The sequence below is a fragment of the Pongo pygmaeus genome, chromosome 12 (assembly GCF_028885625.2).
Source record: "Pongo pygmaeus isolate AG05252 chromosome 12, NHGRI_mPonPyg2-v2.0_pri, whole genome shotgun sequence".
Taxonomy (NCBI): Eukaryota; Metazoa; Chordata; class Mammalia; order Primates; family Hominidae; genus Pongo; species Pongo pygmaeus.
The window spans coordinates 109,876,782-109,888,869 of NC_072385.2; the positions used below are offsets into that span (position 1 = coordinate 109,876,782).

The following is a 12,088-nucleotide window of genomic DNA, read 5'->3' on the forward strand; positions in this document are numbered from 1 at the left end:
GCTCAACCTGAGGGCCCCTCCAGGGACGGAGATTCTGGGTATAGTTACAGCGTCAGCCGTGACACAAGCCGCCAGAACCCCGCAGACTCCGCCTTGCGCACAGCTAGAGGCCCAGGCCCACCACCTCCCGCACCTGCCCGCGCGCCCCGCAACCAGTGGGCACCACAGCAGGCCCCGGCCCTGCCCGCTACTCACCTGGGTCCCACCCCACCTCTCGCCGCCCTCCTCAGGCCCCACCACCTCTCGCTACACATCTGATCCCCGCCCCACCTCTACCACTCTCCTCAGCCCCAACCACCTCGCGCTACACTTCTGGGCCCCGCCGCACTTCCACCCTACTCCTCAGGCCCCCATCCCTTCCGCTACTCACCTGGGTCCCGCCCCAGCTCACAGTCCTCCTCAGGCCCCGCCTCCTCCCGCTACTCACCTGGGCCCCACCCCACCTCTCGCCGCCCTGCTCAGGCCCCACCACCTCCCGCTACACATCTGGGCCCCGCCCCACCGTCACCACCCTCCTCAGGCCCCGCCCCCTCCCTCTACTCACTTGGGTCCCTCCCCAACTCACCGCCTTCCTTGATACTCACTTGGGCCCCGCCCCAGCACTCAGCACCCTCCTCAGGCCCCGCCCCCTCCCGCTACTCACCTGGGTCCCGCCCTACCTGTCATAACCCTGCTCAAGCCCCGCCTCCTCCGCTCCCCAGTTGCTCACCTGGGCCCCGCCCCAGCTCTCCGCCCTCCTCAGGCCCCGCCCTCTCCACCCGGCTTCCTCTGCTCAGGGCCTCCCCGACCGGAACATCTCGCCTTTTGGAGGCTACGCCCCGCCCTTTACGCTACAGAGCCCGGAAGTGTCTTGGACGCTCGTCTTTCCATCTTCCGGCCTCGAGTCTCGCTCAGGCTCGGTTTTACCCCGGAGTCTATTCGAAGGGGGCTGCTACGTCAGCGCGTCTCAGCGTAAGACGGCGCTATTCCGCTGTAACAGCTTCCGGCGGGTCCTGAATGTTGATGTCCTGCATCTAACGCGGTGTAACGCCCGAAGCCGAGCGAGCTCCGGAGGTGTCGGGAGGAATTCCAGTATCTGCTACGGTAACTTCATCAGCCCGCCAAGATGGCGATGCAAGCGGCCAAGAGGGCGAACGTGAGTATCGGGTGTTCTGCAGAGGGTAGGAGAACTTCGGGTTTGACTTTCTTAGCGGCGTGGATCGGAGCATTCTTGCCCCTCCTCCATCCCCAGAGCGGAGAACTCCAGAATTCCTATCCTGTCAGCGAAGACACTATCCTGGCCCCATCCTCAGAGATATGCTCCTTGAGCCGCATTTCTGCCCCCACTCCTTTTGAGAGTTCCTCAGTCTCTACCCTAGTGTCAGTGATAGTGTTACCCCTATAGCCTCTTTGCTTGACCTGCACCTAAGGACCTGGCGTTAGGATTATCTCCTTGACTTAAAGTCGATAGCGCAGAAGAGTCCTCAACTAACTTAATGGTTCACCAACAACTAGGGCCAGGGATTCCCCTCAGATCATGGTGCTTTTCGGATCCTTCATTAATACATTAATTAAAACAATATTTTTTGAGCACTATGTATTCTGCTTGCCATGTGGGACATAATTCATCGATTATATTTATTGAACAGCTACTACGTGCCAGACACTAGTCTTACGTACGGGAATACAGCAGTGAATAAAACAAGTCCTTCTGCTTACATTCTAGTGTTTGAGAGTGCAGTGTTACGGAAACTTTTTTTAAAAAACAACTCAAAAAAGAGATTAGTCAACTGTAAAACGCTTAGAGGTGTAAGATGAAGTTAGGCCAAGCGAGGTGGCTCAAGCCTGTAATCCCCGCACTTTGGGAGGCTGAGGTGGGAGGATTGCTTGAGCCCAGGAATTCAAGGCTGCCTTGAGCCATGATTGTGCCACTGCACAGCACTTCAGCCCAGGAGACAGAGCAAGACCTTGACTCAAAAAAAAAAAAGAAAGAAAGAAAAGACAGACAATTGACCATTGGATATGTAAATGGAGACTTTTGGTGACCTTGATGACAGGAATCATTTCAGTGGATGAAAACTTGGTTGCAGTGGGGTGAAAAGATGGTGGAAGTTGAGAAAATGGAAACAGCAAAGACACTCTGTCCATGAGTTCTCATTTAAATAGGAAGTAGGGAAATTGGATGATAGTTGACTTTTTTTTTTTGAGATGGACTTTCACTCTGTCGCCCAGGCTGGAGTGCAGTGGCACAGTCTTGGCTCACTGCAACCTGTCTCCTGAGTTCAAGCAATTCTCCTGCCTCAGCCTCTTGAGTAGCTGGGATTACAGGTGCCCACCACCATGCCCGGCTGATTTTTGTATTTTTAGTAGAGACAGCGTTTCTCCGTGTTGGCCAGGCTGGTCTCAAACTCCTGACCTCAAGTGATCCACCTGCCTTGGCCTCCCAAAACGCTGGGATTACAGGCATGAGCCACCGCACCCATCCAGAGAGTTGACTTTTTAAAAGATGTGTGACATAGGTGTATTTTTATGCCAATGGGAGCAATCCAGCAGAGTGTGCGAAACATGATATGGAAGAAAGATAGGTTGAGTTCAGAAGTGAAGGTTTTGAGTAGATGAAGGTTGGCGTAGTAATAGAGGGAAAGTAGTTGGATATAGATGAAAAGTATTTCAATTGGTCATGTCTGTTTTCTCCAAGAAACAAGAATCAGGGTCATCTCCTGGGATGGGCAGGGAAGAGGGTATAGCCCAACTCAGGTGTTAGCAGGAGTGATGGTGGTAAGGTTTGCGAAGCCCTACAGGTACCTACCACCATGCCTGGCTAATTTTTTAAAATTTTTGTAGAGATGGGGGTCTCACTATGTTGTCCAGGCTGGTCTCAAACTCCTGGGTCAAGTGATCCTCCCCCACTTTGCCTCCCAAAGTGCTGGGATTATAGGGACAAGCCACTGCACCCAGCCTCTGTTGCTTTTTCAAAGATCTTCCCATTTTCAGAAACATCAAATTATACCTCTTATTCTTGGCTTTTTATTATTATGTATCATTAAGAATTTTTTTAAATGGTAGCACTTCTGCCCCTAATTATAATAACAATACATATTTCTCATTTTAGATTCGACTTCCACCTGAAGTAAATCGGATATTGTATATAAGAAATTTGCCATACAAAATCACAGCTGAAGAAATGTATGATATATTTGGGAAATATGGACCTATTCGTCAAATCAGAGTGTGAGTCTTACTGAGTCATTTAAAGAAAATGATAGCATAATCTGTAATCTCAGAATTATAGCTGACGATGAGGCCACCCTGTGCTGTGTGCAGTGCAACAACCCTTACCAAGAGCCTTGAGACTAGCACATTGAGATCAGAGAGATGAGATCTTTTTGAAGGGGGGAGAAAACCTACTGAGACCCTAATGATCCAGCTCAATGAGAGGCAAGAAGAGGATTTGAGTTTCCTCAAAGCATTCATTGAAGTAGTAATGAATGCTTTGAGGAAACTGGTTGAGAAGGGAAAGAACTAACATTTATTGCATACCTATTATTTGTAAAGCTAGCTTGTTACACTATGTTTTTTGTATGCAGTAGCTCTATAGTTTTCTCAACAATCATCACTGTCTCTTTAAATAACCCCAGAATTTCTGAATAAACTAAGTAAAAGAGTATAAAAGTAACAGAAAAAAATGATATTTTCAACTACAGCTCTTTCAATTGAAGATTTAAAAGTATAGAGGAAAACATCTCATTACAAGCATTCACGTTTTAATTTAATATAAAGATTGGGGTTCATACCTTCAAGTGATATTTACTGGACATCTACTGAATACCATTAACCATAATAAGTGCTTTTATTTGGATCAACAAAACTATAGCCCTGAGAGTAAAGTACCTTTCTATCTTACAGTGCTTAGTGGTAAAATCTTCTGACTCTAAATTGGACCTCTACATTACACAGTACCATAGCCTCTGACACCCAAACTCATATGAAAGGGCTAGTGACTTAAGAGTCCATCTGAAAGGATTTCTAAAATTTTTATTTTAAAAAAATTATTATTTTATCACAGTAATGACTACATATAAAGTTTTTATTTCTAGTCGGAATTCCGTCTTGTATGACTTGAGAGTTCCTTCCTGGCTTTAGGACTGTGAGGTCTTGAGGACCCTCCTTTTGAATGACACTGTCACTCCGGAGAGTAAACCAAGAGCTGGAAATACATGATCATTGGTACTCAGATGGGGATGAAAGTGAAAGTGTTATAGATCAGCTGTCCTTTTTAGGAGGTCTCAGTCCTTTGAGCATCTGATAAAAGCTTTAGACCCCCTCCACACAAGAATACACACATGTTGCATATATTTCAGGGGATACATGGACTCTAGGTTAAGAAACCCTGCTCTAGATATAGAATGGTATACAAGGCCAGGAGTTCAAGACCTGCCTGGCCAACATGGCGAATCCCTGACTTGGGGATCAGGAGACAAGATTCTACTTCAGGCCTTGTTACTAGCCATGTGTGTGACTAGTTGCCTACCTTTTTTGGTTTTCTCTTCATGTATGAGATAATCTGGGTAGTGGCCTTTTAGCTTTTAATGTGGAAACAGCATGGATTGATTGTAAGGCCTGGGTTCAAATACTGGCTTGCCTACTCTTATGAAACTGGAGAAAATATTTAACCTTATCTGGGCTTCAATTATCTATGAAATACAGTCTTCCTAACCTACTGTCTTAAAAGAATTTTAGTTTGGATGAAATTACACAGTGTCTGTGAAGGTACTTTATCAGTTTTCCTTCCCAGTGTACATTAGCCACTCTTTCTGCTCCCATAGCATTTCCATGTGTCTCTCCTAGGTTAACACATGGTTTTTCTGTTGTCTCTATACTCATCTGTCACCCTGGGCAGACTGTGAGTTCCTCCAGGGCTCGTACCATATATTATTTTTGTTTTTGTGTTGATGGCACTTGTGTGATACATGGTAAGCACCTCATGTATACTAAATGAATAATATAGAAAATAGAATAGGCCAGATGTGGTAGCTCACACCTGTAATCCCAGCACTTTGGGAGGCTGAGACAGGCAGATCACCAGAGGTTAGGAGTTCGAGATCACCCTGGCCAACATGGTGAAATCCCCTCTCTACCAAAAAAATACAAAAATTAGCTGGGCATGGTGGCACACGCCTGTAATGCAGTTACTCAGGAGGCTCAAGTGGGAGAATCGCTTGAACCTGGGAGGCTGAGGCTGCAGTGAGTGAGCCGAGATCACGCCACTGCACTCCAGTCTGGGTGACAGAGTGAGATCCTGTTTCAACAAAAGAAAAGAAAATAGAAGAATAATATAAAAAGTGGTTGTGATTGGTTTATTAGGGCATTATAAAATTTATTGATAGTATTCAATTAAGGGATGCTTAAAATCAGTGAAGTTAGAGAATGTTTCAGAAAGCCAAAATGAAAGGACAGGGAATAAAGCAGGGGCATCTTCAGAAGAGTGCAGAGCAGCTCAGAACCTTTGTGCTTCTATTTTCCTTGTATCTGGAATGGTTTTCACCAGCTCATCTCATGCCTGGCTCCTCCTCATTCTTCAGGTCTCAGCTTCAGTGTCACCTTTTCAGAGGGGTTTTCCCTGACCACCCTAGCTGAAGTAGCTCCCTGTTTCCCTATCTGTTACAGCTTTCTACTTCTTTTATGAAACATTTCTTTTTTTGAGATGGAGTTTCGCTCTTGTTGCCCAGGCTGGAGTGCAATGGCATGATCTCGGCTCATTGCAAACTCCGCCTCCCAGGTTCAAGTGGTTCTCCAGCCTCAGCCTCCTGAGTTGCTGAGATAACAGGCACCCACCAGCATACCCGGCTAATTTTTGTATTTTTAGTAGAGATGGGGATTCACCACGTTGGCCAGGCTAGTCTTGAACTCCTGACCTCAGGTGATCCTCCCACCTCAGCTTCCCAAAGTGCTGGGATTACAAGCATGAGCCACCGTGCCAAGCCGAAACATTTCTTAAGATTTATAATTATTTCAGGGCTGGGCGCAGTGGCTCACTCCTGTAATGCCAGCACTTTGGAAGGCTGAGGTGGGCGGATCACAAGGTCAGGAGTTCAAGACCAGCCTGGCCAACATGGTGAAACCTCGTCTCTACTAAAAATACAAAAATTAGCCAGGCGTGGTGGTACATGCCTATAATCCCAGCTACTCAGGAGGCTGAGGCAGGAGAACCGCTTGAACCCAGGAGGTGGAGGTTGCAGTGAGCCAAGATCACGCCACTGTATTCCAGCCTGGGCGACAGAGTGAGACTCCATCTCAAAAAAAAAAAAAAAAAAGATTTATAATGATTTCATAGTTATTTAATGTCTTTCTACTGCCTGAATATAAGCTTGAAGGAAAGGATGATGCTTGTCTTTTTCACTATTGTATTTCTAGTGCCTGTCACAGAAAGAACATAGTCTATATGTGTTGAATAGGTTAATAGAAGTTTAGGGTACAGGAGCTTAGGTCTAAATTATAGATTGAGAAACAGCTGTTTTTCTGTTCCATTACTATGATCATGCTTTATTGTATACCTGGCACCTGGCACTAGGGTGGCCAATCTTCCCAGTTTGCCCAGTACTGAGAGATTTTTCTGGGACACTGGACTTTCAGTGATAAAACCTGGACAGTCCCAGTCAAATCAGGATGATTTGGTTTGACCCTACCTGGCATGTAGCAGGCACTTGGTACTTTGTACTTTTTAAAACTCTTTGATACTTGTTACCTCTTTTGATTATTAAACCCATGTGGAAGGTAGGGCACGTGATAGAGCCTGATGGCACTGGACACGTGAAGCAGCCGAAGCTCATAGAGGCTAAGTTACATGCTTAGGTGTTCTTATTCCTACTCAAAGATTTTAATGCCAGTCAAGAAAATTGCAGCATTTTGGGAGGCTGAGGCGGGTGGATCACTTGAGGCCAGGAGTTCAAGACCTGCCTGGCCAACATGGCAAAACCTCATCTCTACTAAAAATACAAAAATTAGTCAGGCATGGTGGCGCACACCTGCACAAGAATTGCTTGACTCTGTCTCAAAAAAATAAGAAAATAATGTTAGCTCAGTGTCCAATACGTGGTAGGTACAGATACATGCTTTTAAAAGTTCAAATTATAATATGGTTCTCAAGGTGTGAGGTTGATAATTAGGGCTGGGACACTTAAGATGAAGAGTCTTTAAAGTGGGGTTAGTCTATCCCTATTCTAGTTCCTAAGAAGATAGAAGAGGAAGAAAGAGAGTTGCTTTGTTTAGTTTTGTTTTGAGCTTCCTGGACAAAGTGTATGTGAGAGAATTGATAGGAGAAAGTAGATCTCCACTTTTCAAAGGCGTATTAGCGTCTGCCTTATGCGTGGCACTAAAGGAGCAAATGAAGTACTCATAAGATCACCTTTGCTCTTAAGGAACTGAAAATCTTGTTAAGTTTTTAAAAGTCAAAAGTCTGAAAGTTGTTAAGACTTCCCAGAGCCTAAAGAACATTCTAAAACCCCTCATCAGGCCCACACAACCTGACAAAGTGAGCGCATTCATTGACAGTGGCACCCTCCAATCACCCCCAGTACCCTATTCCTTTTCAATTTTACAGGAAGCACAAGCTTGAGCAGGGCCCAGACTATAGTCCTATCCTAGATCAAGTCTAGGCAGGTGCCTCCTCTTCCCGTGGCTCCACTGCTTTTATTCAACCCTATGTAAGGACTGTGGCAGATGGAGAGTCACCCCACGGTCTTAAACCTCATTCCACAGTTGCACTGGGTGGTTGGAACACAGATGGAGGCAAGGGGGCCATCTTGTCACCCAGAGCCTGAACTGAGTGGGACCTCTACCCATTGTCTCCACTAACAGTCACGTGGCCATCTGCTGCCTGCAATTTAGCGTTCCGTTGCTCCTCAAACTTCTCTACCTCTCCCAGAGGAAGTTGGCGAGGTGAAGGAAGGAAGTGGCCAGGAATACCTACGCTAACAGCAACCTCGTATCCATAAGTAAGGTCAGCTTCCACTTCCAGCCACCTTCCAGCATTCTGCCCTGGCTCACAGATAACCCTATCCACAAGCACACTTCCACTCCCATCTTTGCAGAAGCCTAGCCCTTCTCCCTAGCCACACAGCTGTATCGTGCATTAGCATTTGAGTTGTATTAAAAAATGAATGTAGACCGGGTGCGGTGGCTCATGCCTGTAATTCCAACACCTTGGGAGGCTGAGGCAGGTGGATCACTTGAGGTCAGGAGTTTGAGACCAGCCTGGGGAACATGGTGAAACCCTGTCTCTACTAAAAATACAAAAATTAGCTGGGCATGGTGGCACATGCCTGCAGTCCCAGCTACTTGGGAGGCTGATGCACAAGAATCACTTGAACTTGAGAGGCAGAGATTGCAATGAGCTGAGATTGTGCCACTGCACTCCAGCCTAGGCAACAGAGTGAGATTCTATCTTAAAACAAAAACAAAAACAAAAACAAAACAAAGACAACGTAGAGCCAGTCAGGGTGGCAAGAGCACCTGTAGTCCCCACAACTCACGAGGCTGTTCTGTGTAGTAGCTGTGTTCTTAGTATTCCTGATGTGACAGTCAGCTTGACCTATAGAAATTTTAGTTAAGATAAAAACGAAAAACAAAATTACCTAATTCAAGAAATTACAGGCTTATCTGATGTATCTATCCATGTTTATTTCCTCTGATGGTTTCAGGTTGATTTCAAAATACTTAAAACATATTTAAATTTACTGTTTTTAAAAGACAGTTACCAGTTTAAAAGACAGTTCTGTAAGTCAACTATCAATGTGCAGGTAAATGTATATCTTAATTAAGTTTGATTTAATTCTCCAGGGGGAACACACCTGAAACTAGAGGAACAGCTTATGTGGTCTATGAGGACATCTTTGATGCCAAGAATGCATGTGATCACCTATCGGGATTCAATGTTTGTAACAGATACCTTGTGGTTTTGTACTATAATGCCAACAGGGTAAGTATAGCAAAGTTCTCATTGTGTAGTGATCTCATTTGAGAATTAGTGTAGAACTGGCCGGGCGCGGTGGCTCACGCCTGTAATCCCAGCACTTTGGGAGGCTGAGGCGGGTGAATCATGAGGTCAGGAGGTCGAGACCATCCTGGATAATACGGTGAAACCCTGTCTCTACTAAAAATACAAAAATTAGCCAGGCGTGGTGGCGGGCACCTGTAGTCCCAGCTACTCAGGAGGCTGAGGCAGGAGAATGGCGTGAACCCCGGGGGGTGGAGGCTGCATTGAGCCAAGATCGCGCCACTGCACTCCAACCTGGGCAACGGTGAGACTGTCTCAAAAAAGAGAATTAGTGTAAAACTGTACTGTGATGATATATGTCTACTATGACTTTCTTTTTTGGCTAATGCTATTGATGAAATTCATTTGGCTGTAGATTGGTAATTTAATTTTGGTGCTTACCACATTTCCAGGCATTTCAGAAGATGGACACAAAGAAGAAGGAGGAACAGTTGAAGCTTCTCAAGGAGAAATATGGCATCAACACAGATCCACCAAAATAAATGTTTTCTACATTTTCATTTTGGACTAAATCCCACAAATGACAGCTACCACCTTTTTTTCCTTTTTAATTAATACTAAATATTGTGATTTCTTATTTGAGGTTCAAAATGACCTGCTTGAAACTTTGATACTATTAGAATACATTATGTTAATAAACTTGTAGCTTTTTGTGAAACACCTCAGTCTTTTCTCTTGAACTTTCCCTTCCTGTTTGATACCAGGAAAAAAACAGTTGAGGCTTATCAAGAATTGTAGGTGCTCCTAGGGATTCTGAGTTTCTTGAGAATAGGACCTCTTTACATTCTTAATGCCTCCAGGGCCCGGTGCAGTGCTTAGCCATCAAAGGAACTTGCTGTTTATTGAATGTCCGTTAATAATGAAATCTTCATAACAACTCAGTGAAGATAGGTATTTGCATTTTGTAGGTGAGGAAACCAAAGTTCATGACATTGGTTGAATGAATAAAATGCTAACATACAAAGCTGGTGTGATAACAACCAGTTATTAACCAAGCCTTTACATTTGAATAATGCTTGCTTAATAGTTAACAAAATACCTTTGTCAATATGGGTACCCTTGTCTTTAGAACAGAGGTCTATTATAGAAATGGTCATTTAGATGATAGTACATTGTTAGAAACTTAGATTTGCCTCTTTAATTTTTTTTTTAATTATTATGGGTACATAATTGTCACATTGGTAGAAATTTGAGAGCAAGCTGCTTGGGTAGTGGTGTTGGTTGTTACATGTCTAAGATTGTATTTATGTAGACTTTTCCTTTAGTTATTAAGTATCTGTATATATATTGGACCTTAGCTCATAATATATCTTTGCCATAAATAAAATACTTAATGCTCATTCTTATTATCATGAGTTCCCATGACATGGAAACAGTATGGTTATTACCCCATTCATCATCATGGCAGCTTGGGAGAATATAGCCGTAATTTGCTTTTTATTGCTTAGGCATGGACCAAATGGAAAAACATGGACTAATTGTTTTGTGTGTGATTGGAACCTAAAATCAATTTGAAGGTACATACACTGAATCACTTCAATGTACAAAGAGCATCAATTCTGCTTTTAATTATATCTGAGTGTTTTTTGAAAGCAGTGTAAGAGAGCAGAGTCATTTCTAAGGGTGGGCAGATAAGAAAGGAGCTACAGCTGTAATTTTCTTTTGAATGCTTTTATGAATGCATTGTTAGTTTTTGTAATGCATGGTGTGCCTTTAGGTAATGTAAAAAGAATTTGTTAAAAGACTTTCTTGTAAGAGAAAAACTGAAATTAGGCTTTAAAACTTAGAGTGTGATTTGTCTAAGTGGCAGGCTAGCTTGCCTCTGGTGTAGTTGTTTTAATAACAAGGAGAAATTCCTTCTATTAGCAATCATGACCAGTCCATCATTTGGATTGATATATCTGTTAGCTAAATTTCATGACCTAAAGTTAAGACTTTTAAAACTTCCCTCTAATTGTCTGGAAATTCCATATCCTGTCCCAATTAAGTTACAAGAACTTGCACTCAGTGGACAAACACTGACCCCCACTCTGCACACAGTACTGTACCAAGATGCTGAGGATATAATGATGATCAGTCCTCTGTGCAAGGCATCCAAAGCTCAATTTTTCAAATGCTTTTAAGAGTGCAACAGATGACTGTTTATATGTGCACACACATGTGCCAGAGCTGCTTTCCTTTAGGTTAAATTTTTGAGTTTCTAAGAAAAAAATTTGTAGGAATAGAGAATTCATTGACTGAAAATTTGAAAACAACTGATGTGACCTTGATCTTATTATTGTTCTTCTGTTTAACAACTTTAGTGGCTCTCACAGGCCAATGTCCAGACTCATTAGTATACTGCATCATAATTTTCTGCATCATCTTTTAAGAGCTCCAGTAAAATGGTTAATTTCCCAGTTTACCTGCAGAGCCTAGCCCGTCCTCTTCAGGTGCTAGCCAGTATGTGTTTGCACTTTGGGGGAGTTCTTTTAGTGGGTGTCTCCTTTGACCCACCTCAGCTATAAATACTCTAGACCAAGATCTTTTATATGCCCCATAGTGGGCACCTGAAATAGTCCTTGATGCCATCTTTTGTTATCTTATTGGTGTCACAGCAGAAAATATGCGTATGTCTTTTATGCAGGCTGACTTCTGAGAAATTATTGTAGGCATTTGGGTCATCAAAGAAAGCCAGGAACCAAGACATTCTGAAGGAAATACCCTCTGGCTGATCTAGTCTCACAATAGAGGTGAGCGCAGGGACTTTGGGTGACTAAAATGCAAGGCAGTTCCATTCTCTCGTTTTCTCCATCCTAAAGCACTGCTTCTTCATTAGCTCCTCCACCCTCAGCAAAGGAATACAGCCAGGATTTCTTGGAGACAAAAAAGGTAGATCATGTAGCCAAGATGACATGGCCTCATAGCATATATATGACATCATGTGACGTATCAGTGGGTCTATGAGGAACACTAACACTACCTGTTATCAGCCCCTCCGTCCTCAATCTTGAAACAATTCCAAGTCGTCACTGATAGAAAACCGTATTGGCTGAGTGCAGTGATTTAAACCCA

The 12,088-nt window shown here is 43.8% G+C and overlaps 1 protein-coding gene across 1 annotated transcript; it reads left to right on the forward strand.

Moving 5' to 3' along the window:
* The first annotated feature begins 46 nt into the window (after positions 1 to 46).
* Positions 47 to 9,692, forward strand: SF3B6 (splicing factor 3b subunit 6). The gene is made up of 4 exons (XM_054476578.2): positions 47 to 1,135; positions 3,092 to 3,210; positions 8,818 to 8,956; positions 9,427 to 9,692. Exons 1-4 carry the CDS (start codon positions 1,106 to 1,108, stop codon positions 9,514 to 9,516), a joined length of 378 nt encoding a protein of 125 aa, XP_054332553.1. The 5' UTR covers positions 47 to 1,105; the 3' UTR covers positions 9,517 to 9,692.
* Positions 9,693 to 12,088: the final 2,396 nt, after the last annotated feature.

What these genes read in the sequence shown, in the direction of transcription:
- SF3B6 (XM_054476578.2), top strand. Translation starts at nt 1,106, where the DNA reads ATGGCGATGCAAGCGGCCAAGAGGGCGAAC. An exon ending in CCTATTCGTCAAATCAGAGT is followed by an intron (nt 3,211 to 8,817) that starts GTGAGTCTTACT and finishes TTAATTCTCCAG; the next exon opens with GGGGAACACACCTGAAACTA. An exon ending in TGTACTATAATGCCAACAGG is followed by an intron (nt 8,957 to 9,426) that starts GTAAGTATAGCA and finishes CCACATTTCCAG; the next exon opens with GCATTTCAGAAGATGGACAC.